This window comes from Pinus tabuliformis, chromosome 2_2, assembly GCF_031772625.1.
Source record: "Pinus tabuliformis cultivar Carrire ecotype Pingquan chromosome 2_2, CPIR1, whole genome shotgun sequence".
Lineage (NCBI taxonomy): Eukaryota > Viridiplantae > Streptophyta > Pinopsida > Pinales > Pinaceae > Pinus > Pinus tabuliformis.
Window position 1 is genome coordinate 964,821,447 of NC_142300.1, and position 27,744 is coordinate 964,849,190.

Sequence of the window (27,744 nt, forward strand, 5' to 3'; positions counted from 1 at the left end):
ATCGATATTCCCATTTTAACTGACTTTGTTTGTTCCGAGCCATCGGCGATTTGGACTTCTTCCACCTATTCCTTTCCTTTAGAATTTTTAGATGGATGCAAGTCATCTTCCTCCTCGCAACAATCTCCATCTTCCACTAGTTTATGATCAGCAATCTCATCAGGTTGTACAGATTTGGCTATTGAATGTTCATCCTCCAAAGCCTGAATCGATATTCCAAATTTTAACTTACTCTGTTCATTTCGGGCCATCGTCTATTTGGACTGAAGTTTTAGATAGATACAAGTCATCTTCCTCCACACAACAATCTCCATCTGTAAATTCTGCAGAAATATTTTCCGGAAATGTATTTTTCATTCCCTCTAAAGTGTAATCTTTGAGCAACTGTGGAACATCCGATGTTTCATAATCGTTGTCCTCACTAGGTATCTCTTTTGAATAGGTAGGTTTCTTCAAATTCCTTTCTTTATCAAATTCCTCATAAGGTTGTGTATTCCCATCATTGAATCCTTCCATATTTGTTGAATTATTTTCCTTAAAAAGGATTTTCAGATTTTCTTGGAGATACTAATACATCATCAACATGTTAAAAATCCCAACTCCTAGTTTTTTGCACAGAATTCTCTGTTTCTGAGATGTCAATGGCAATATCCATTGTAGGTGCTGAATCCAATGTTTCAAAAAGATTTAGTGATCTTACAAGTATTTCTCTCATTTCTAGTAACAATTCTCGATTAGTTTTATGGTCATCCAATACTTCTTGAGAATATGTTTCCATGATTTCAAGGACTGAAACTTAATGGACGAACTATGCAGCGGTTGAACAGCCAGAGGGTTGAATAGCTTTTGATACCATTGTAGTAAACAAACAATGTAGCTTGTTTATACTTACAATGTAAAATACACAAATGTATTATCATATATATATATATATATATATATATATATATATATATATATATATATATATATAGGATTGATTGAACATTACAATTAGGGCCCTACTTATATACTAGGCAAAGTGCCCTTTTACAAGTAATTTAAATTATTTTCCTTAAACCATTAGATAAATAAAAATGTAATAATAATTACGCAAAATATGTCGAATGCCCAAAGAATAAAGAAAGCCATATATGATTCTTAATATCCTATGTTTCTCAAGTAAACATAAAGAAACAATGTTAACTTTAACCCAACACTTTTTAAATCAATGATAATTAGATGAAACCAGTCATTCCCAAACAAATGGTTCATTGAACAATAAAACTAGAACTATAAGTGTTTAAGGGACTAACAAAAGTTTTAAACAAAATAAACACAAAATTTTGATCTTGATAAATGCTTCAAATTATTGTCAAATATATCAGATCTAAATGTAAAATAAATTTCATGTACTTGAATGACTAAATTTGTGCATAGAGGAAATATTCATAAATGAATTGGTACATGACTATTCAATAATTAATTACTATTTAATATATATATTTATGTTTGTTACATATACCTATATGGGTGATGGATGTGATGGTTTGATCAAACAATTGGTTGTAAAACTGTCATGAAGCAGCATCCTTATGGAACCTTGATTTACTAATAGAACTAAGTCTAGTATGTATATTTGAGTTCCTAAATTGCAGTCTCTGTGTCCTATATTTCATTTCTCTTTTATTTCTGGGATATATTATGTAACATGCCCTGTTTTATTCTGTATATTCAGAAGCATATGTATGTATAATTAAAATATTTAACAGGTAATAAATCCAATGGAATCAAATTGCCCGAGCTACATCCATGAAAAATAATAAGTTATTTATCACTTTAGCAACTTGCATGAAAAATAATAAGTTCTTTATCACTTTAGCAACTTGCATAATCAGCAGGAGATGGTAATCAATGGATAGTAAATTCCGTTCTCTTTATCATTGGATACTTGTACTGTGATGCTATCAGAAATGGCTTGCAAAGGAAAAGAACTACCAGCCACAGTTCGTGAAGGATGTTTACAAAAGGGGTATTTAGAAAGGCTCCAAAGAAAAGATGTTTGATATATATTTGAATTTTATATGTTCAAACAACATTTGAAATTTTACTGAGGATAAACTCCATAACTGTCTAAATTGTTTCACGCATCATTAAGTCCTTATCTTTTATTTAGGTGAATAAACAAAAAAAGTTGCTAAGGGTTTGGAACGTATAATAAAACATGCAAGCACATCCTCAACATAACTCTAAGGTTATCAACCGAAATAGACTTTGGAAACTATTAGAAGTTCGCAAATCAAATCATAGATTTCATTCACATCATGTCAGAAGTTTTCTCCATTCTTGTCGAGTAATTGTCTTGATTTCATACATTAAACGTGGACATCAGCAATCAAGCTAAATTATTTTCCAATATGATATTAACTTTTCCATATTGCCAAAGTCCAAACTCATTCAAGTCATGGGACATCGAGAACCCAATATAGATAAAAGACAACATTTACATACACATTTCAATCTCCACTGTGAGTTATCCAGGTCGGAACCCCACAGTCTAGAGAACAACGCCCATAAAGATGAAAATTTCTCCAAAGACTCGAGAGGCTCGCAATTCCTGTAAGGAGAAAACATGCATTGAATAATGAAAAATTCGAAGTCGGAGACAACTAATACAAGTATGGTATTATTCTCCACGGTACAAGTTTGCAGTATGTAACCCAATCCTCCTTGTATTTTTCGCGACATTTTGCCTCATCTCTTCGCTCTCTCCAAAGTAGTAGGAACAGCAGATACATAGGATAAAAGTAAGGAACGAAAGAGCTGCAAAGATACCCTCCAGATTTATGAGAATAAAAGAAATAAACCTATAAATGTGAACGTACACGTGGTGACAATGAACTAGATAGAGAAGCAGTAAAAAAAGTGGTGCCGGAAATCCATACCTAGCTCCACAAGGCAAACTAAAAGAGAAGGCTAGAAGTAAGTCACCAAGATAATTACAGTGTCTGGATATGCCCCTGCAAGAAAAAGAAAGAAAAAAAAAAGAAAGTAGCCTTATTACTGAGAACATCTCTTATTTCTATGTAAAGTGGTGAGAACAACTTGAGGGATACCAAACCATCTAGTTAGCTTAATGGTTTGCATCTATTGGAAGTATAGGGAAGAATGCCTCTATTGTGGTACACTGGAAAGTGATTAGATATTTTACAAGGTACGTTCAGGATGAAACAGAAGATGTATTCAGTCGTAATAAATAGAGGTTTTATTTTCTTATAGAGAATTAAACCATATGAGTTATGGTTAAAAGATGAGATTGCTAGCCAGGGAAGGGTAGCAATCACTCAAGAATGTTCATGATTTATATGATGCTCAGAGAGTGGATTGCCATGGGAACACTGATCTGAATAGTAGTAAAAAATAAAACATCTCGTTTGCAGACTACCGTATTTCCTGTTGCAAGATTAAGGACGACAAGGTGTAAAGATTCTACTCCTATCATAACAGTGTCCGGGAAAAACCTTAATGTTTCCAGTTGCTAGCTTAAATATCTGATCTCTAAATACCCCGATAAAGCACAGTTTAAGTAGTTGCAAAATCTATTCAGATATTCTAGCTTTAACTTAGTTTTGGTAATCTCAAAAATCCATTGCCAAATCTACTTAGGTAATCTAGCTCAGAAATCTAAGTTCGGGTAAATCAAAATATTGGAATTTTGCAAAATCCCTGAAACTCTGGATCTAAGTTCATCCTATGTACTCCAAACCAGGATGCAGCGAGAGGGACTGGTAAAATTAGAGAAAACAGGAGGTAAAATGAAGAGGAGAAAAAGGAAGCAAAGGAATAATGCAGGAGGAAAAAGGACAGATATGGAAATCTAGAGAGAAAGGAGTTTAACTATTTATTTGTTGCATGCAGGTTTTCTTATTCTCCATTCTTCCAGTCTCTTCAACTTCTCACAATATGTTCTTTTCTTTGATAACCTTATCCAATTTTAACTTCGTTTTGGTAAATCTCAAAATTTAACCAAATTGCCACGTTATTCAGAGAATCTTGTTCAGAAATATTTTAGCTCAAACAAAATCTTGGAATTTTGCAAAATCCCTGAAACCGTGGATCCAAGCTTATCCTGTGTTCTTCTCTAAAACAGGATGAAATGAGAGGGGTGGAAATAATGCAAATTAAAAAAGGAAAACAAAGGGGAGAAAATGTAATCAATGGAATAATGGAGGTGGAAAATGGACAAATAGAAGAAGAAATACAGATAAAAAGGAATTGAACTGTTTCTTTGTTGTTTGCAGATTTTGCTATTCTCCTGTCTTCCTATTTGTCTTCGCCAACTTCTCTCAATGTATTATCTTCTTTGATAACCATTTCAAATGAAAATTTCATGACACTTGATTCATATAGACGGGTAAGAAATTTAGCAAAAGCACAATTTAGTTCACAAAAGATCTTCAGGTACTTTGTGCATTATTAAATAAATAAATGAAATTTACTGTAACCTGAAGTGGGGAGTAAAAGAGCATACCAATAACCTGAAGCTAGCAATTTCCCCCCGATAACCTTCGGAGGCTCACCCCATATACGAGCTGTTGGATCTTTTTTGAAAATATGCTTCTGTTTATTTGAGCCTCTGAAAACCCGATATCTGCAGATTGACTTATAGCTTGTGAGAGGTACATTTGTGCCAATGGATTCAAACAATAAAGAACATCTACATTTCAAAAGAGCTTTTGACCACAAATTTAACCCACATGAAAAGAGCAAAGTAAAACATGCACACATTATTCTATGTAAGAGCCTGCAGTTGAATCACAAGTTTGTAGACAACATTCTTCACCTATGCATTTTGATGGAATAATCAGAGCACTTGAAAGTAGACTGTCATACCCAATTATAAAGATTAGAACATCAAGGATGGCAGCAGCTTTTGTAAGGTCAGGTTTGTGTGTTAAAAGCCACCAACCCTACATCATATAGACCATGTAGTTAGTTCAAGCTCTAGCACATAGTAAAACATGTTTTACTAAATTAGCAATTTCATATATTTAACAAGCATTAGAATTTATCTTCTATAAAGTATGTCAGTTAACTGACAATAGTTTAATAGATACTAACAAGCCAGATCAAAAATCTATGCTATACTGCAGTTGAAGTCATGTCTTTTAAGGTCACCAAGTTGTAACAGCTAATAAAGAGAAGCATGTATCTTAAACTGCTCACTAATTTCAAAAATACAACTATAAAGGAACTCCAGTGCAAACCAGCTCTAGAAACCTTTCAATTTGTGCTATTGGTCTCCAGTGTGTAGGAATTTAAGTGATTGGACCTGAGAAGGCTGAGGGATGTCTAGAAGCAAAACAGATTGCTCCCCCAACAGGGCTGGGCCCGAAGATGCCCTTCTACCTTGAGCATTTTTTGGAGTTACAAGATGGTATCATTGTCCGCGCCCCCTACATGCGCAGACATTAGATGCACTCACTCAGGATCCCTTTGGGCCAGCTTCAGGTTGGTTCTCATCGACTCTAAGTGGAGATTGACCACCATATACCAAGATCTGATAGGATCTGCCAGGTGTGTCACCTTCAGGAGCCAGAGACAAAACAACTCATTTTTAGGTGCCCCTTATACTATGAGATCAGAGGGCACTACCACTGCCTCTATAGAGATTCAGGGGGATCCCTCTGTATCTTCTTCCAGTATCCTAACCAGAGATGCCTAACCCTCTTTATCAGGGAGATATTCAAACAAAGATGTTAGATCCTACATATCTCACCTCACTCAGGTATGATTCAGACGATCACATCATACTTTCAAGTTGATCCAGCTGATCAGAGCAACAAGCGATGAGTTGAGTTCCAGAGTATTTCAAATAGTATAATAGTGAGACCTCGGGTTCCCCCCAGGAGGCCAACCAATATCCTCGAGACCATTGTGGAGGTGATGAACAACACATCAGTTCACTCACACCCAGAGCATTAGATGGATTAGTTCCAAATGGTTCCCTAGTAGGGTGCCCCACCCCCTCACCCCGACAAACTCCTCTCCAACCCCAACAGAGTAGCCAAAGACTTATCCAGAGCTTCTTTCCTTCAGCCTCAGATGTTAGGAGCATCCCTCGCTTCTACATCTCCCCAAGAATGTGCAACCAGACACCTTGTTGGATCTAGAGGACTTCGATAGCAAGCCAGTGCCACTGTCACCCTCCTCATTGTTGGCTATTAAACTCAAGCATTCTTAATGTCATCGACCTCCAACACTAGACTTATTCACTTAGTCTTCTACATCATCAAGGCCTTTGATCCAGTTATATAGATGTTTATGAGGTTGTCCTATTGTTGTATCTTTCTTTACTTCATTTTGTCCTAGATTTAGCTTTGGCATTTTCTAAGAGTTGCATTTGAACTCCCACAATGTACTCATACTAGATGCATCCTTTAGTCCAATTGACCTACTTCTGTGGTCATTTGTTGGACATTAATAAATTATCTTATCTTATCCTATCAAGAGAGAAACAATACTTAAGGATAGGATAACAGTTTGCAAGGGCCTATTTGAAAACTTTTGCTCTTGCATGGGAGGATTCCAATACCTTACCCAAGGACTTCCCTATTATGCTTTCAAATTGATCTTATGTCGCTTATTTGGAGTGTTATTTATTGATTTCAGAATAGTTGTACAAGCTAGTCTTGGGCACCCTGGTTAGGAGGTCCATTTGTCATGCATGTGTTGCTATTTTGGAAAAGGTTGAGCACCTCATTGTCAAAACTTCTTCATAATAGGAGACTTTCCATTTTGGGACAACCAAGGTGTTGATTTTTTGGGCATCCTCTAAACTGATAATTACTTCTTATGATTTCATTTAGGTTATTTTTTTCTTGTATTCATTTTTCATCATAAAGCAAATACACAGAGGAGCTCAACATTAAAACAATATGCCTGAAAGATCATAAAGTGATAGCCACACAAGAACACAAGCATTTACCCTGGGAAAACCCACATGGGGGAAAATCCCAACAACCTTTCCCCTAGAGAAATTATTATTTTCAACAAAAGACACACCTATACATCCAAGTCATTTACAAGCTCAAACTGACCATCAAAGAAACTTGGTCAAACCTGGTCTAACTCCATCCTAGTCAAGTCATCTACCCACAAAATTTGATCTAATTAGGTCATTTTAGAATTAGGCCTTTTGCCTTCCTTGGAATTGGGTCCTTCCATAGAAATTTGGTGCATTTACATAGGTTTGGCCAGTTGAGAAATCAAGATCCTTGTAGATTTATAGTTGATTTCTCTTAACTTGATAATATGTTGTAAATATTTGTTGCCTTCTTATTACATGTATATTTTCTTCATCAAGCAATTACCAAAAGTACAAAAACATGAAGATAGAAACAAAGAACACAAGAAATTAAGCTCCAAGCTAAGGCAAAAACCCCATAAGGGGGAAAACCTAGAAAATCCTCTTCCTATAGAATTAGATCAAAATGAGATATCCAAGACCAAGAGTGCCACAAAAGATCCAAGTCAACCCTACAATCCATCTTCAACAAATCATAGTCAACAAAAGTGAATGTTGGTCAAATCACAATTCTGGTCATCTCCTGAAATTTCGACCCCTGAAATTTCGAGCCTGCAATACCACAAAAAATGCCTTAGAAAACTCGCACGTGTGAATAGAACTAGGGCAAAAATTAGCTCGTCTTCTCTCTTTTGACTATCCTCTCTCTCCTTTGACTTTAGCAAGTTATCTTCTTCATCTTGGCATAGAAAGCACTGTGATAGATGGATGAATGATTGCTCTCCAAAGTGGTCGAGTTGCCCTCTATATATACACATCCAATAGGTCGAATAGATGGCCTTAGGGCCGACTTGGTCTTATGGTGACATTTTTTACTCTTTTGACTCAAGATAAATAATTTTCTTTCTCTTACAACAAGTACGAGTGGGACTTTGACTCAAATACATTTCTTTGACTCAATTTTTTTTCTTTTGACTTAATAAACCCTATAAGCATGACGAACATGCTTTGAATAGAAATAAAATAATAATAATGAATATAATAAGTACATCAATGATACATTTATATTACATTATGAAGACCAACACTAGTTACATTTTCAACACTCCCTCTTAATGAGGGACGTATTCATAATGACACAACTGGATACTCTCCAATTGAAATATTCTCATAATAAAGGATCAGATTGATAAGCATCATCAAGCATCATCATAATCAGCGTTGCCAATAACAAAATAGCAAGGCCTTGACTAACAAGCTCTATCTCTCCACTAGATTAGAGCACAATGCTAGGAGGCATAAATTTGGACACCATCACTGCCTCTCTAGGCACATACCCCATCCAGATGTTCACCAGGTATGCCCTCAAAGGACTATTCTTGTCTTCGATACCTTATCCTCAAAGAATATCAGTCCTTCGGACTATTCTTATCTTGGATAAAAATCCTCAAAGAATATCGGCCCTAGATGCTTATCCAATCCACCATTCTCCTTACCAGTACCTTCACTAGGCTTACGGCTATTAGTCTTGGCCATAGTACATGACACATGGAGAATAAGGTGTCCACCCTCACTCGCTCTCAACTAAGGAGGAGATCCTCACTCCCTCTCAAACAGGGAGAAATAACCACAAGCTTAAGCTTGTTCCAAAAAAATACGCATCAAAGCATTGGCTACATGTTCTTTCTTGGAGAAATAACCACAATCTTAAGCTTGTCGCAAAAAAATACTCATCAAAGCATTGGCCACATGTTCTTTTTTGGAGATTTGTTGTAGCTGCTTCGCTCCTAATTGCATCACGTCATAATGAGCTTCAACCTTCCTAGTTATTTGACAAAATCATGCAACTTTGAATCGAACATGTCATCAAGTAGTTCAGCAAACACCTTATGGAGCCAAACCTCTTCACAACTGATTGCACAAGCCTTCACATCTTCTTCCTTATAACAAAAATTTGCTTTCATGTTTTTCCAAGAAATTATATGAGCTTCCAATCATCAGTAGTATTTCTGTCGGCATAGGCATTGTTAACCCAATCAATGTTTCCTAAATCGAACCAATCAGCTACTGGTATAACATCAAAACTCTTCAACTTCTTTCATAGATCTGTCATCTTTGTCTTTTGATCACAAGTTTCTGTAGGTTTTCTACCAAACTAAATAACATTGTATCCATCCATGATCTAACATCTTCTTATTTCCAGCTACGGTATGTTGATTTGTGGTAGCATCGAATGTGCTCTAGACATGAAAATTGGTGGAGAGGCTAAAGCACATGAGATATCCAAGACCCAAAAATGGTTTTGGGAAATTCCACCTGGTTCGAGAGATATTAAAATTGTTACTATTTTTAATGGAGTTCCTAAATCTAAACTTGGGAAAATTAAAATATTAATGGGTATTAATATTAAACTGGGTGAGAATGTTCTAATGACCTAGATCAAGCCAAATCTAATCTTAGCCATTAATTAAAGACTTAATCTCAGTCGTTGAAGACTCAACAGAAAAAGTATAAGAGGAGGCTTGAGGGTCAGTTGGAGATACACCAAGATTGATCAGTCAGTTCAATTTTCTGGAGCGGGTCTTGCTGAGAAAATTCGAACAAGTGATCTGTTGCAACAAGGGGCAGTGAGTACATAGCAGAGAGGCAGAGATAGTACCTGAGGGTCAGCGCAGTGACTGGAGAGGCTGACGCAGAGGCAGCTAGAGCTACGCAGAGGTAGCAAGAGCCACACAAAGGCAGCTAGAGATTGCGCAGAGCCTGAGGGGCCTGCATGGGTGACACAAAGGGCCAGAGAACTGAAGTAGAGAGTCAAATGGCTGACGTAGAGGGTTCGGGAGCTATGCTAAGGCTAGCAGGGTTGACGCAGAGCCTTGGAGAAGCGCCGGAAGGATTTTCGTAGGGCAGACTCGCTGAATATCTATCTCCGAGGAGAGGTATTACTACCGTGTAACAATCTCTGTGGGTGAGCCATTTCGGCACCCTAGTTGTACTCAAGAAATCTACATAATAATAAAACCCTCAGAACTACTACACCAGTTTTCCCGCATTGGGTTTTTCCAGGGACGATTGTCCAAAAATAACGGTGTCCCTTGTGTGCTTGTTTCAATGTTTCAATTGATGATATGTATATGAGTTAAGGTTGCATCTGTGTTTATTTTCAGTATTTATATTCATAAATAACTTGTTAATGTAATAAACAAGTGGGAGAATTTAAACTAGAGGACGCAGTAGGGATTTCTAACAAGATAGACTTAGAAATTCGACATGGTAACAGAGCCTTGCAGATCACAGGAGGACTGAAGGCATCAGCAATATCAGAAATTTGCAGCAGTAGCAGTTGTCCCGAGAGACAAAGTTGCTTCTAAGCATAAGGCAACAGAAAAGGAGTGACACAGAGGGCCTGTGTCATCATTTCGAGGCAGAGAGAGGGCCAACGCAGAGGCAGAGAGAAGCAGAAGAGGCTCACGAAGAGCCACGTCATCCTACTCAGCCATGTAGGCTCGACGCAGTTGACCAGAGGAGTGATTCAGCCCTTGCAGGGATTGCGCAAAGCTGGAAGGCTCAGTTTCTTCAGTTGTTGGGGCCTAGGGAGTTGTGGGCAAATTGTGGATTGGGAAGTTGGTGGGGTGTTGTTTGTGTCGAAGCATAACAGTACCTAACAGGACAGAACCAAGGTAGAGGGAGTCGCTGCCTTAATGGATTTCTAGCCAAGAAATCCAAATCTGTTGCAATTGCAAATAGGATTGGAGAGGAGCGGTTCGACATTTGGTGGGAAGATTTCCAGCAAGGAAATTAGGACTTAGAGGGAGAATTCCAGGAGGGAAGTTGAATCTCAAAGGGAGTCCAGAAGAGGAGCGGAGATGGCAATGAACAGACTGAGGGATCAGGACAGGTTGGACAGGGCCTCCAACTTTGTCATCTGGAAGGTCAGGATCCTCTCAGTCTTGGATAGACATCGCATCAAGGGCTTTGCCTTGAGAATCGTGGCTATCCTAGTAGACCCAACTGATAACGAGAAGTATGAGGATGCAATGGCGAAGGCAAAGTGCATAATCCTTGATGGGGTCAAGGATCATGTCGTACCACATATTGCCGAAAAGAACACGACAAAGGAGATGTGGGATACTTTGATGACATTGTATCAGGGCACTTCCGTGCAGCGAAAGATGCTATTAGAGAATCAGTTGCAGTCGTATCAGATGCAAAAGGGGGAGCAGATAGATCTATACCTCCTTAGATTGCAGGAGATTCGGGACCAACTTACTTCTATAGGGACCACGCCGGATTAGGATTTCATGGTGAGGACCGCCCTGAATGCAGTCTCTGAGGAGTGGGAGACATTTGTCCAAAGCATTTTGGGCAGAGCTACTCTTCCAGGATGGGAAGAGATGTGGGCAGCTCTTTGCCAAGAAGAGATCAAACGGTTGACCAAGGCGGGGAGTAGCAGCAAAGGAGGTCAAATCAAGAAAGAGGAGGAGGATGTGGCTCTGGCATCTGCGAGACAGAAAGGGAAGAGAAAGAAGGACATCTCCAAGGTAAAGTGCTTCCATTGTGGGGAGTTGGGTCATTATGCAACCCAATGTCCCAGGAAGAAGAATAAGGGAGAGGCTTCTAACTCCAAGGCAGCTCCGGCTAAGGCGGAGAAAGAAGTCGAGACTGATGATGACTGTGCCATGAGTGCTCATGCACCTCTAGAGAAGAGGTGGGGAGACATCGAGTTGTAGTCAAGAGGACTACAGAAGATGAGGGGCAAGATCCTTGAGGTGCCCAAACTCTTGGATCATATCCGGCTACGGGAGCTCCGAATGACAGTATCATGATGACAGATGTCGGGAAGAAGCAAGATGCGATGGAGCAACAAGGCAGTGCTAGAGTGTAGAGGTTTGTAGCGGCGCAGTGGGGGTTGTAGCAATGCGAGAGGCACAAAGGTGTTTGCAGCAGTGCGAGAGGCACAAAGGTGTTTGCAGCAGTGCGAGAGACACAATGGAGGTTGCAGCAGTGGGATAGGCACAGAGGTGTTTGCAGCAGCGCAGAGGTAGCTTCAGCATCAAGAGGCTTCCGGACTGACAAAGATGTCAGGATTTGGGTAGATCAGTTACTTACATCTCTGTAACTGAGTTGCAGTGCAACAGTTAGCAGTGGTTGTTCTATGGGCAGCATGGGCAACATGTTGAGAGGGAGTTGTAGTACAGATGTAGCAGTGGCAGTGGCAGAGCCATGGATAGCAGTACAGGAAGCAGCCGTGCAGTGGATGTTGGGCAGCAAGCCAAGCATCAGCACAGGTACCGGTGCGGAAAGATCAGTGTGATGTTCAGTGGTGGAGCATTACTAGAGCACATTCCTCGCTAAGAGGGGGTGTTGATTTTTGGTAGCATTGGATGTGCTCTAGCCATGAAAATTGGTGGAGAGGCTAAAGCACATGAAATCTCCAAGACCCAGAAATGGTTTGGGGGAATTCCACTTAGTTAGAGAGATATTAAAATAATTAATATTTTTAATGGAGTTCCTAAGTCTAAACTTAGGAAAATTAAAATATTAATGGGTATTAATATAAAATTGGGTGAGAATGTTCTAAATGACATGGATCAAGCCAAATCTAATCTTAACTGTTGATTAGAGACTTAATCTCGGTCATTGAAGACTCAACAGAAAAAGTATACAAGGAGGCTTGAGGGTCAGTTGGAGATACAGCAAGATTGATTAGTCCGTTCGATTTTCTGGAGCGGGGCTTCCTGAGAAAATTCGAACAAGTGATTTGTTGCACCAAGGGGCAATGAGTACATAGAAGAGAGGCAGAGATAGTGCGTGAGGATCGACGCAGTGACTAGAGAGGCTGACGCAGAGCCAGCCAGAGCTACGCAGAGGCAGCAGGAGCCACACAAAGGCAGCTAGAGACTGCGTAGAGGCTGAGGGGCCTGCGTGGGTGACACAGAAGGCCAGAGAGCTGACGCAGAGGGTTCAAGAGCTACACTGAGGCTAGCAGGGTTGACGCAGAGCCTTGGAGAAGCGCCAGAAGGATTTTTGTGGGGCAGACTAGCTGAATATCTGTCTCCGAGAAGAGGTATTATTGTCGTGTAACAATCTCTGTTGGGTGAGCCATTTCGGCACCCTAGTTGTACTCAAGAAATCTGCATAATAATAAAACCCTCAGAACTGTTGCACCAGTTTTCCCGCATTGGGTTTTTCTGGGGACGATTGTCCAAAAATAACATTGTCCCTTGTGTGTTTGTTTCAGTATTTCAGTTGATGATCTGTATATGAGTTAAGGCTACATCTGTGTTTATTTTCAGTATTTATATTCATAAATAACTTGTTAATGTAATAAACAAGTAGGAGAATTTAATCCAGAGGATGCAGTAGGGATTTCTAACAAGTTAGACTTAGAAATTTCAACACGGTAGGTGAACTTCTTCCCTTTATTAAATCTTTTTTTCATGTTGCCATTGCATACTTCAAACTACTTTCTTCTTGTCTTCGTACTTTGCCACATTCTTCCAAATCTTCCATCTGTTAGTCAAGCTTAAGCCTTAGATAGATCTTGCCTTGACCTGCAACATCTGTTAGAAACTTAGAAGACTATGAAAGAACAAAAAAAGGCAAAGTGCATAGAGAAAATAGCAACAGTAATAATTAAAGAAAGTAGGTATAGAATACTTATCTTTTTTAGAAGAGTCAGCCCCCTCTTAATTTTAGACTTTTTCATCAACCTTGTCCTCACATCTGCATGATGTCATTCCTATCATTCTCAAGAGCTAGGTTTTATTTTTACAACAAAAACAATTAGTTAGGACTTATGTTCCTAGGGTTTTCTTCTTAGTCCAAACTTTGCCATGGTTTACAAACCCTAAATGCCAAAAGTATCCAAGATTTGTCAACTCACAAACTACAAAATCTACAAACCCTAGAAATGCTTTCTTGAGATAAAGATCATTTCATTTATTCATCATAAAAACCTAGACTTCAAGGAAATAATTTGAATGCTAATATATCACTTATATCATGAGCTCTAATATACTTATGCAAGCCCCTTTTTACTATCTTTGGAAAGGTCATCACCATGACCATGAGAACTCAACATTATAAGCAATATAATTGACATAGGTCATGAAATGCACAAAAATTATATGTACCTCTTCAACCTTACCTGTCAACAGAAGTCTGATCCTTATGCAACATAGATTGTCATCTTCTTTCAACAGAGGTGCTTTAAATCCTCAGTCATCCAACTAGAATTCGAACTATATATATTTCTTCGAGCTACTAGCTTTTTCATATTGTAGTGTCATGGAGATACACTCCATCTAGCTTCGCATTTCTTGCTATACTACTTATTTGTCTCTCTTTCACATAGAAAATGTTTCAATGATTCGCCCACTTTACCACAGACTATAAACAGAAATGCATGTCTTGGAGACATGCCACATACTCAAATGCTTTGATTGTCAAAATGTTTCCATGAATTCTTGTCCAAACAGAAGGTATTGGTACTGTTGAAAAATCTAGCTTCATTTCAGAGAAAGATACCATAGGAGATGTCCACAGGAACTCTCATTGTTGTCATCACAAAACTTAGATTGTGTCTCCATAGGAATTCATGCCATCTTCATAGAACGGGAGCTTTGTATCATATATAGGAATAGAACTCGCATTATGTGTAGGAACAAGACTTGTATAGGAACAAAACTTGTAGGAGCAGAACTTGCATTATATACAGGAGCAGAACTCGCATCGAACATAGCCTTGAATCTTTATATATGATATATGCCCTAGAATCTTCGATCAAGCTATCATAGAATTCAAATTTCTTCACAGAACATCACCGCAGGCTTGGACTGTTCATAAGTGTCATCATAGGTTTAGATCTGCTTCATTCAGATGCCCCGAACTTTCTTTCCTTGTGTTATCATTGAGAGTTATATCATCGTCACAATAACTTGCATCTTTATCACAAAAATAGTTGTCTTAACTTGCTCACATTCCACAGAAGGTGCCTCAAATTGGACGCATATTGCTTTAGATACTTAGCCTAGACTACTTTAGGGCTCGATCTATGTTGCAGAAGAATCACGCCATGTCAAACCAGGATAGAAGCTTGCGTAAGTATCAATGTAGTAATGTCTCTAGAGACTGGAAGTTCTTATGCCACCAAAAACAAAATTCGGATACCTTCACATAGGGTGCCACATGTTAATTTTCCACTGTTCTATGTCGATACAATTACTTTAGCCCAATTCTTATCTTCAATTAGCAATCTTCACGCACAATTAAATCTTCTAATGATTAATAGAAATTGTAGATAGAACAGTAAATGCAATGAACAATAAGAGACAAATAAGAGACACCGGGATTGGTCAAAGACTGAGGAAAACCCCACAAGGGGGAAAACCCTTTCAAATTCTTCTTCTTATTAGATTGTCATAAAATGTTCAACAAAGAGAGAGTACAATGTTCCAATTCATTAATCACAAGACTATCCAGCAAAAACAACCAAACAATATCCAAGAGATGAGCCCAGTAACAATACTTATCAAAATCAAAGTTCCCAAGCCTACGGTCAATGGTCAAAGTCTGCAGTCAACTGACAAAATTCCATAAGTCCCAGCCCCATAAATCTAGTGACCATGCGTGCAGCTGCAACACTCCAGCCACAGGGAGCACCTTGTATGTGTACAACTACAGCCGAAATTTCCATGTTCCAACCCTATGACTACAAACCAAAACCCTAATCCACACCTGCAAGCTCGAACTCTACAATTTCGAACTTGTATGAAACAATCTCCGCGAGCCAACTTCAGACTTGTGCGAACCAAACCAAAGAAGAGAGAAGAAAAAAATTCTTGATAAATATTTCCAAATGAGGGTCACTTGACTTGTATTTATATGCTTCCAAGGGTGTCCAATTTCTCTTTTGGGTTGACCTGACCTTTTGTGCACATGTGGGTTTCCATATTAAAAATATATTTTTCCTCAACCAAATTAAATTCTTCTAAGGGCTAGGAGGGGTCTTTCTTGATGAGGAAGGTTGTCCAAAGGAGGGAATTTGTCCCTAAGCTGCCAAATTAACACTCCCTCTCAGCTAGGGAGAAAGTATAGACAGCAACATGCATCCCATATCAGATCAAATGTCATCTTTGCTCATCTCTGCTCATCTCTGCTCGTCTCTGCTCATCTCTGCTCATATGTTGAACACTCTCAAATCTAAAAGAAGAAGAATTTGACATCGTAGGGGAGTTCAAGCTACCACCCTCTATCCATCGGGGAGCCTATGCTACCACTCCAAATTTCCAACAGGGAGTCAATGCTACTACTCGGAAATCTCTACCAACGAGGAGCCCAATGCTACTACCTAGTAATCTCTGCTAGCAGGAAGCTCAATGCTACTACCCAAGAATCTCTGTCAATGGGGAGCTCAATGCTACGACTCTGGAAACTCTGCCAGCGAGGAGCTCAATTCTACGACCCAGGAAACTCTGCCAGTGAGGAGCTCAGTGCTATGACCCCAGAAACTCTGCCAGCAGGGAGCTCAATGCTACATCTCGGGAAACTCTGCCAATGGGGAGCTCAGTGCTACAACCCGGAAAACTCTTCCAATGGGGAGCTCAATGCTACAACTCGGGAAACTCTGCCAACATGGAGCTCAATGCTACAACCTGAGAAACTCTGCCAGTGGGGAGCTCAATGCTATAACTCGGGAAACTCTACCAATGGGGAGCTTAATGTTACGACCCGGGAAACTTTGGAGTCTGCCAGTGGGGAGCTTAATGCTACAACCCGAGAAACTCTGCCAGCTAGGAACTCAATGCTACAACCTAGGAAACTCTACCAATGGGGAGCTCAATGCTACGTCCCGGGAAACTCTATTGATCTTCTTAACATGACCCGTAAGAGTCAATGGTAGAAGACTTGCATCTCTAGCTTGAACAGGATTCCACTTACCATAAATAGTAAGGATCGCACCTAACTCAGGCAGCCAGCACCCATTGGCCAGAGGGGTGGGAAAGACAGATGCCAACCAGGGTATACTCTATGAAATCCAAAGGTCCCTCAACCCCAGGAGCTTTAAGGCTCAATTCCTCACCCTAGGAGCTCAAACATGAGGGAAGAGCAAAGCTCAGTGTCCCTAAACAGTTGGGACCCTTACCCAGGAGGGTCATATCCATCAGTCCAAGCTGCTTTATGTTTGCAATCTACTCATCAGTCGAAATATGACAAAGTCTCACAGCTTCAAAAGTATATCTTAGACCGATATCTTTCATCTCGAACCCAGAGGCCAACTCCCTCTTATGCTCGATCATCAAAGGCTCACTACCTATCAAGAATATATTGTCAACATATAAAACCAAAATCAAAGGCATACCTTGGACCACTTTGAAGTAGAGGTCGGGACCGGCGTTGCTTCTTATGGATCCAAGCTTCATCAAGTAATTATCAATGCAGGTACACCAAGCTCTGGCGGCTTGTTTAAAATCGTACCATGCTTTCTTCAAACTATACACATGAGTCTTCCTGTCCTGTACTTTAAATCCTTGAGGTTGCTCAACACACACTTTTTTCTTGTACTTCTCAATGCTTCCATCCACTTCGTGCCTTATCTTATATAAGGATTTTGAAGATACAACAGACTTTCCCTTATGTCTTAGCACAACATCCCATACATCATTCTTCATAATCAACTCATATTCTTTGGCCATGGCATCCCAAACCTGACTTTTCACAGTCACTCCATTATCATCAGTCTTGTTCCTGCTAGAGGAGAATGGTCCCCTTGACTTCTTTCACTTCGGTGCCATAGCTCACTTTGATAGCTAGTGTCATGGACCATTGCCAGAGGTCTCCCATTAACTTTATAGAGTCCTTCAACTCTAGATACCAATGTGAATGCATCCCTCATGCGAGATTCCCTAAACCATGTGAGGAATTTACCTTCTATGAAGGCTACTCTCATACCTTTGTCTTCCAAAGCAAAAATAGATACCAGGTTCTTCTTTAGATCTGGAACATACATCACATCATGAAGGAGAACGAAATTACCAGAGTCCAAATGAAATTTGACGGAACCAAAACCTTTCACTGGATATGTAGAGTTGTCCCCAAGAATCATCGTAAAACTTGACTCCCTCTCAACGAGATTTGAGAGGACTTCCTTATACCTAGAAGTGTCTAGAAGCCCCACTATCTACCAGCGAGTTATCATACAAATCTAGAGGAGAAGAACTAGAAAGGGCTGAAATAAGAATATATTCAAATTGACTAGTAGCTACATTACTTTCATACTTGGAGTTCCTTGACTTCTTTTGAGGTCGAGAACTTTCTTCACAATCAACTGGAGTATCGCTTCTCCTTCTATCACCCCTTCTTCTTCTATCATCACACTTGTTGTTGTTGTAGCTTTGGTTAGATCTTGGAGCATCTCTCTTTCTCGGACACTCTCGGGAAAAGTGACCATGCTTGTGGCAATTGTAGAATTCAATATTCTTTAATTTTTTAATATAGTCTTTTGATTCAGGAGGCCTTCTTGACTCAGATGGACTTTCTCTTCCATTTCTCTTCTTCTTCTCGTCTTGAGTAACAAATGCAGTAGGCTCTCCTTCTTCATGCTTTTGAATTCTTCCTCTAACAATCATCCTGGACTCCTCATAAGTACATTTACCAACGAGCCCAACAAATGTCAGGAATACATTATTTTTGCTTAGAGTAGTGATGAAGGTTTCCCAAATATGAGGAAGACCTCAAAGAGTGATCAATACTAGATTTATGCCTTCTCCCTTTTGCATCCTGATGCATCTCAGCTCTTCTTCTAGGAACATCTTCTGCTGCTCGAAAGTACCCTGATATAGCACAGAGAGAGCTTCCCACATCTGTCTGGTTGTACCTTTATCTGCCACATGTAAGACTATATGATCTCTAACTCCATCCAAGATCAATCGCTTCGTCCGCGCCATCTCCTTCCTATATTCTTTGAGTTGATCTGCATCCTGGGGAACTGCCACCACATTATCTATGTAGGCTTTCATGCCATATTCATCTAGAAGGAAGGACATCCTAGCCTTGTAGATGACATGGTTGGAAGCTCCATCCAACCTATCTTGATCTCTAAGCCCTGTTGTGGCCATATCTGGATCTGATATGGAAATTACCTCTTTCTCTACTTAGTTGTTGCTCTGCTACTCACACTCCCCCTGGAATGCGCAGATACGCTAGCTACTACTGCCAATCTGCAATTGAGAAAATCATATTTCTTGGCTAGAAACCCTCTGAGATAAATTTCCCTCTGCGTGTGCAATTTCTCTCCCACCCGATGTTGATTCTGCAACTGCAAACTGTTGCAAAACCCTCTGTGTCCAAACAGAAATTTGCTCAGCAAAAATCTGAGCTGGTGTTGCTCCCTCTGACTGCTGGATTCACTATCTCGAGCAACTCAACTTTTCTGCAACCCTGCAACTGAAAATCGAATTTATGCCCTAGCAATTTGGTTGTCTGTCAATAAACTACACAGCCTATAGGAATTTCAGCCTTGTGCTCCCTCTGAGCAGCAAAATTCTCTCCTCCGCTTCTGATCTTCCCAGTTGATCACTCACACTCTGATACCATGTGAAAATTTCGTGCTACGAAATTATTTTGCAGCTCAGAAAAATTAAGCTACGAAATATTATTGCAACGAATGGAATTAATTCTTCTAACTGTAATTTAATTATGCAGTTTATTGCTTACGGCAACAACGAATTAATCGCTATTACAAACTTCACAAAAATACTGCGGAAGAAAAATAGCATTGGATTCTCATAAAATCTAGCACACACAAAAAAATTCAACACAGTTATTTTTGGACAAATGTCCTTGGAAAAACACAACTTGGGAAAACCGGTGCAGCAGCCAAGGGTTTTTATATATTATGCAGCAATGAAATTCTGAGAACAATCTATGGATGCCCAACTGGCAATCTAATTAAAAAGTATCTGACAGAAATAATTAGAGAGAAAATTCTCTCACCCCACAAGCAATCTCGACACTCGCTCCTTCAGAAACACTGGTCGTCCAAACCCCAGTGTAGGCCCTCTGCGCAGTCCTTGCGCTGCCTCTCACACGTGTGGCTCGAATCTTCCTCTGAGCAAGTTGTCTAGCTTGTCTCTACTACTGAAAATGACTCTCTGGCCCTCTAGAAGACTTTCCCGGCCTCTAGAATCTAAATCGACTTCCTCCCCAGCTAAATTGAATTGCTCTGCTTCAACTACTGCATAGTCCTTGTGCTGCTTCTACATGGATCACTTTTGTCACTCGCTGCTGCCTCTCCAAATCTGGAAAACTTCCTGCGGATCATTGTCCCTCCCCTCACTATCTCTGCTTTGATCTCTGCCTCTCTGGCAACTGTTGCAAGGGTTGCCCTGAGAAGAAGTCCTAAACATATTGCAAAACATCAATCAACCATGAAGGGATTATGGAACGACAAATCGTAAGATCCTCAGTAGGCTCCAAAATTCAAGTGTGGGAAAATTTTTTAAGGGAGTTGATCACAGCGTCAACAGAAGGGCAACCCTCCATGCCCTAAGTTTGCCTCATTGGAGCAGCACAGGAAGGCAATAGAGGGAAGAAGTCCCTCAGATCTAAGGATTAGGAGTGGTCAGTCAAGGAGTTGTTCACAAACAGAGTTGTGAACAACTTACAAGAAGACCTTATGTGTTGATACATTGAACGACTAATGATCAGCTAGAGGGCAGATTGGAGTGCCATGTTTAGTGACCTAAAGGAGCAGGATCCATTGATAGAGGCAGAGCTGCAAATTCTAACCAGGTGGACCAACAGTTGTGTTCACAGTACGACCAAGTGGAGTTGTGAGGCGCACTACATCAGCTAGAGGTCAGGTGTATCTTGTTCAGGACAGATTGATGGTCATGGTTGTCGACACCAAGTCCACTGATGAGGAAACAACTGATATTTTGATGAAGCCATTATCAAGAAAGAAGTTCATGTACTTCAAGGACAAACTAGGGCTTGTGGAGATTACCCCTCTCGTTGGGACTTGAGAGGGAGTGTTGATGTGACAGCAGTATGGATGGACATTCTCTTTTTAGGGAGAATGGTCTGAGAGGCCTAGGGAGTTCCCCAGATAAGGTTGAGTGAGTGCCTCTCAGCATCAAGACCCGGATTAATCCCCAGACAAGGTTCAGTGTGGTCTTTCAGCATCAGGACCTAGATTGCTCCCCAGTTAGGGTTGAGTGAGGTATAGACCCAAATTACTCCCCAAGTAGGGTTGAGTGCAGTGTTGATAATATCGGCGATATATCGCCGAATATCGGAAATATCGCGATATTTTCGGCGAGCCGATATATTGCCGAGAAAATATCGTGCGATTTCCGAAATATCGGCAATATTTTCGAAAATATCGCGCGACAATATAAAATATCGCCGGGCATGTTTTTCCGTGGCTACAAAAAACAAAATTGGTTTTTTTTTCTTCATTTCTGTTTCTGAGTGTTGGAGAAGAAAGGGAAAGAGTTTTGTGGTGCTTGTCAAGGAGGGTTTGAAGATCAAACGACGATTATCACCACCAATTAAGATTTTTTTGTGGATCAAAGATTGAAGAATAGTGAGACAAACTCCATTTCTTCCATTAGCAGGTATGTTCTTAAAAACCCCTATGTTAATGATTTTTTCATAGATTTAGGGTTATGCTTGCTTGCCTCTTTGCCTACCAACATTTTGTTTCTTTGTTTTTTTTTCATTTGCTATGATTTTCATGCCCATGAACCAATGCAAGGGTTTTCTCCATATTTGGACAGCAAGCTTCATTTTTTTTTTCAACTTTCTTATGCACCCTCTTATTGCCATTTTTCATTCACATTGCAAAATGCAAATAATGTAGTAATTTTTTTTGAATGAGGTTGTTATTACTTATTATTTTTTCATTTTGTGTTGGGGAGTTTAATGCCAATTTTTTGTTTTTTTTGTGCCCTAGGTTTGAATTAGTTCACTACAAATGTCAAATATGCCAAGCCTTGGACCCATTTTGGGAGTATGGGGAGGCTGTTGGTGGGGCAAATCAGGCATATATATCATGCAACTTGTGTGGGACCAAGATGTCAGGAGGGATTACACGATTGAAATACCATCTGGCTAAACTCTCTGCATATGATGCAGATGTGATGCCTTGTATGGTTTCTAGTGCAGAGGTTATACAAAAAGCTCGTGAAGCAATTGTTGAACAAGACAGAAAGAAAGCTGCTAGGGAGAGGCCAATGGTCTCAGATAGATAGCTGCTAGTTTTATTTGTTTTGCAACTTTTGCTACATATAAGTTTATAACTCATGATGATGAAATACTTTTAAAGTTTTATATATGTGATGTTGTTTTGTTTGAGTCCTTGATTGGACAATTATCACTATCAGGGATCAGCAGGATATGTGACATTGTGATGTTATTTTGTTTGAGTCCTTGATTGGACAATTATCAATTTATCACTATCAGGGATCAGCAGGATATGTGATGTTATTTTGTTTGAGTCCTTGATTGGACAATTATCAGGGATCAGCAGGATTTGGTATCGCCTTTGAAGTTTGATGTATCATTTCTATTTGACATCATATATATCAATGCCTTCTTCATATTTATGTGCCAATGTGTTTAGTTCATTCTGTTATTGCTTTATATGTTTAGAAATCTGAAAAAAAAAATGAATATATTATGCATTTTTTATGCTTGCCGATATTTGCCGATATTTTCGCCAATATTGCCGATAAGATATTTTCTGGACCCTCGCCGATATTTTCCCGATACCGATATTATCAACACTGGTTGAGTGAGGTTTGTCATCATCAAGGCCCAGAATGCTCCCCAAGAGGGTGTAGTAAGTGCCTATTAGTACTCTCCAGGAGGGTTGAGTTAGTACCTCAACATCTTGGCCTAGTGAAGAGGCCTTTGGATTTGAGAACCAAATTACTCTTAAGAGAGTGTGTCCTAAGGACTAGTCTGTATACCTTGTGTCAGTAAGACAAGATTATGGTGACTAGTAGATGTTGATGATGATTTGATATAACCTTTTCTTAGAGAAATTTGTCAACAACGAGTACACCTATGACAGTCATTATGAATACCTCCCCAGTTAAGAGAGAGTGTTCAATTTTATAACTGTGGGCGATCTTCATATTGTATATTTGGCCCTAGATGTATTTATATTGATTATTGTAAACCATATTTTAAATGAGTCAAAAGCAAAATATATTTTGAGTTAAGTCCGAGTTGGACTTTTAAAAGAAGAAAATTTTAAATTTTTGGCTCCTAGTTTGTCAATTCAGCGTCCCTCCAAGTCAAGTTGGCCTAGGCAGAGTCACACCCATTTGACCCACCCAGTTCACTATATAAAGGCCACTGACCTTCTCGTCAAGCCACCAATTCGCGCTCTCTCAAGCAAGACAATTTATGGGCATCCTAGTGAAGGACAAGAAGGACGATGACAAAAAGAATGAAGAAATTTATCTCTCTCTCTCTCTCTCCTAGCTCGCACGTGTGGAAGGACTCTCTCTCTATGTAGTTCACACTTTTTCTGGGCAAATTCTCTTGTAGGGGCAGAAATCTCTAGGCAATTGCAGGGGGCCAAAATTATGGGATTCTGGTAGTTGCAAGAGAGCCGAAATTCTGGGGTAGATCAGTAGAGCAAAGTGTTGGATCAAAATGGAATGTTTGACTTGGAGGGTTTGACCATAGATTTGTTAAAGTTCAATATGACCTAGTTGATGACTAGATGGGCTAGGTGTGTCTCTTTTTGAACAGAAGAATTTCTGTATTGAAAAGGTTGTTGGGTTTTTCGCCTTAGTGGCTTTTTCCAAGGTAAATCTTGTGCTCTCTTTATGCATTGCAATCCCTACTATTCCACTGTTTTTGTATGGTTGAACTTCTGAAGTATAATTTCTTAATTATATATTGGAAACACTAAACGAAGATCAACATTATTAAAAGTAATTATCAGTTTTCAGAAATATTGTGCTAGTGTCTATTACACTTGAAAAATCAACACAGCACAGTATGGCTAGAAGATCTTTATCGACCACAAGTTACAAGTTCCATGGAAATCACATCTTGTTGGAAAACAAAAGAGGGATCTTTATGGCCTAAAGCAAACACCAAGGCATGGTAGATGAAAACTAACAGGTACTTGGATGAACAGGGCAGAGCCACACCCATTTGAACCACTATATAAAGGCAACTGACCTTCTCCTCAAGCCACCAATTTGCACTCTCTCAAGCAAGACAATTTCTGGGCATCCTAGTGAAGGACAAGAAGGACGATGACAAAAAGAACGAAGAAATTTATCTCTCTCTCTCTCTCTCTCTCTCGCACATGTGGAAGAACTGTCTCTCTATGTAGTTCACACTTTTTCTGGGTAATTTCTCTTGTAGGGGCCGAAATCTTTGGGCAATTGCAAGGGGCCAAAATTCTAGGATTCTCGTAGTTGCAGGAGGGTCGAAATTCTAGGGTAGATCAGTAGAGCGGATTGTTGGATCAGATTGGAATGACTAGATGGACTAGGTGTGTCTCTTGTTGAACAGAAGAATTTCTCTATTGAAAAGGTTGTTGGGTTTTTTGCCTTAGTGACTTTTTCCAAGGTAAATCTTGTGCTCTCTTTGTGCATTGTGATCCCTACTATTCCAATGTTTTTGTATGGTTGAACTTCTGAAGTATAATTGCTTAATGATATATTGGAAACACTAAAAGAAGATCAACATCATTAGAAGTAATTATCAGTTTTCAGAAATATTGTGCTAGTGTCTATTACACTTGAAAAATCAACACAGCACAGTATGGCTAGAAGATCTTTATTGACCACAAGTTTCAAGTTCCATGGAAATTGCAACTTGTTGGAAAACTAAAGAGGGATCTTTATGGCCTAAAGCAAACACCAAGGCATGGTACATGAAAACTAACGGGTACTTGGATGAACAGGCGTTCCAAAAGGAGTCCTTCAAATTCCAATCTATACATCAAAGCATTGGTAATGATATCATTCTACTAGTCATATATGTAAATGGCATCATTATTAAGGTAGTGAGGTAAGTGCTATTGAATAAATCAAATCTAATATGAGTAAAGCTTTTGACATAACTGATCTAGACCTCCTATATTACCATTTAAGTGTAGAAGTTTGGTAAATGGGTAGCAACATTTTTATCTCACAAACAAAATATGTCAGAGTTTGATTGACAGATTTAGAATGAAAAATTGCAGAATGTTATCTACAGATTGGAGAAAGGGATAAAATTTTCAGCCAAGGCCAGCTCTTAAGCAGTTAATGAGTTAGTCTATAAGTAGCTAGTGGGGAGCTTCATATACCTTACAGACACTAGGCATAATTTGAGCTACATTGTGTGCTTCATTTCTGGATTCATCACAATAGCAAAGGTGGAGAATTAGATTGCAGCAAACAGTTGTTGAGATGTGTAAGAACACTTGACTTTGCCATTTTATACAACAGAAGCAACATCCTAGGCTATGTGACTATATAGATTTACATTGGGTAGGTAGTGTGAATGATAGAAAATCAACTTCTCGATATGTATTCATCCTTGGCATGATTGCACCCACATTGACTAACAAGAAGCAACCCTTTTATCAATGGAAGCAGAATATCAAATAGTAGTGAAAGGAGCATGTGAGGCAATTTGGCTTAGAAGGGTGCTTGCAAACCTGAAAATGAAATAGATAGAGCAAACATCCCTAAAGACAAGACAATCAAGAGGCGCTCAAACTAGCCAAGAATCCAATCTTCCACATGTACCACACATGTTGAGATACATTGCCACTTCATTGTAGAGGATGAATCTATTGAGCTGCAATACAATCCCACAGAGGACCAAACTACAAACACTTTTACCAAGTTTTTGGGTCCTTAAAAATATGTTAAGTTTCAGGATAAGTTGGTGTAGTTAGTAGATTGTGTTGAGAAATCAATAAGCTTGTAGATTAGGATTGATTTCTCTGTCATGATAATTACTTGCTAATTTGTTGGCTTCTTTATTAATTTTTTATGTTCTCTTCTTTCATCAAGTAATTACCAAAAGTACAAAACATGAAGATCACAAGAGACAAGGACACAAAATATAGGCTCCAAGCCAAGGCAAAACCCCCACAAGGAGGAAACCCAGAAACTCTCTTCTTATAAAATAAGATCAAAGTGAGATATCCAAGACCCAAAACCAAGACCAAGATTGCCGCATAGACCTAAGTCAACCCTCTTTCAGACCATCTTCACAAATTGTAGTCAACAAAGTCAATGCTGGTCAAATCTCTAAATTCTGATCACTTCCCAAAATTTCAGCCTCTTCATGAAATTTTGGCCCCTATACCAGCTCTGATATACCACAGAAAATCTTGCACGTGTAGACAAATTAGGTTAGAAAACAGAACTTTCTCCCTCCTTTGACTTTGCTCTCTCTCTCTCTCTTCTTTCACTTCGTTGATTTTCTTCTTCTTGTTTTCACAGAAATTGAATTGTTTGCCAAAATGTGGAGCACAGTTGCCTTGCCAAAATGTGGAGCACAGTTGCCAATATATAGTTGTTCAACCATACGAAGAGACACAACTTATGGATTGGCCGATTTGTCCATCTAGAGGGCCGGCTTAGTCTCGTAGTGACAAAATTGACTCTTTTGACTCAAAATATTTTCTTTTTCTTTTTCTTACAAATAGTCCAAATGGGACTTTGACTCATAACAAATTTTCTTATTGACTCAATAAACCCTAGAAGCATGAAGAAATTATTTGACTAGAAAATAATAATAATAATAAATTTCTTTTTCTTCTTTTTTCTTTTACATGAAATATATATTGATACAAGTACAAAGATAATTATGAAGGTTGAACCTAGTTACATTTTCAACACTCCCTCTTAACTAGGGAGGTATTCATAATTACACAACAGGATACAAGGGTACTCTCAAATTGAAATATTCTCATAAGAAGGGTTCGGATTGATAAGCATCAAAGGTGATCTGGGATGGGTGACCTCTCGGGAAGTCCTGGTTACCAAGTGCAAGCCCCGAAAGTGATGATTGATGCTATGTGATTCATTTCACTAGTTTCAATCCCACTTCTTCACCCCTATGAGCATCACTCGATGCAATGAGTGCTAAGTGGACCATTCAAAAATCATAAGAAATTAGTCAGTTACAACTACGTCTCATGGAAATGGTCATACGTGAATGACTTACTTATCGCAGTCGAATCGCTAAAAAAATGATATCTAACATCATCATCATAACCAGCATTGTCAATTACAAAATAGCAAGGCCTTGACTTGACAAGCTCTAACTCTCCACTAGATTAGAGCACAACGTTGGGAGGCATACATTTGGACACCACCACTGCCTCTCAAGGCACATACCCCATCTGGATGTTCACCAAGTATGTCCTTACAGGACTATTCTTATCTTACATTCTCAATCCTCAAAGAATATCGGTCCTCCTCAAGACTACTCTTATCTTGGATGCCCTCCCCTATCCTCAAAGATTATCGGTCCTCGGGACTATCCTATCTTGGATACCATTTCTCAAGGAGTATCGGTCCCAGATGCTTATCCAATCCTCCATTCTCCCTACCAATGCCTTCACTAGACTTACAACTGTTAGTCCTAGCCTAGTGCATGACACTTAGAGAATATGATGTCCATCCTCACTCCCTCTCAACCAGGGAGGAAATCCTTACTCCCTCTCAACCTGGGAGACATAACCACAAGCCTCAGCGTGT

General features: G+C 39.3%; 1 protein-coding gene across 1 annotated transcript in view; it reads right to left on the reverse strand.

The window, feature by feature from the left end:
- Window positions 1-2,276: 2,276 nt before the first annotated feature.
- LOC149196437 (delta(14)-sterol reductase-like) overlaps window positions 2,277-27,744 on the reverse strand; it is a 74,509-nt gene continuing 49,041 nt past the window's right edge. The window contains exons 6-9 of the mRNA XM_089408284.1: window positions 4,873-4,949; window positions 4,511-4,630; window positions 2,925-2,999; window positions 2,277-2,802 (exon numbers count right to left, since the gene is read on the reverse strand). Of these exons, the coding sequence (XP_089264410.1) occupies window positions 2,649-2,802; window positions 2,925-2,999; window positions 4,511-4,630; window positions 4,873-4,949 (426 nt within the window). The 3' untranslated portion in view covers window positions 2,277-2,648. The remainder of the gene's footprint in view (window positions 2,803-2,924; window positions 3,000-4,510; window positions 4,631-4,872; window positions 4,950-27,744) is intronic.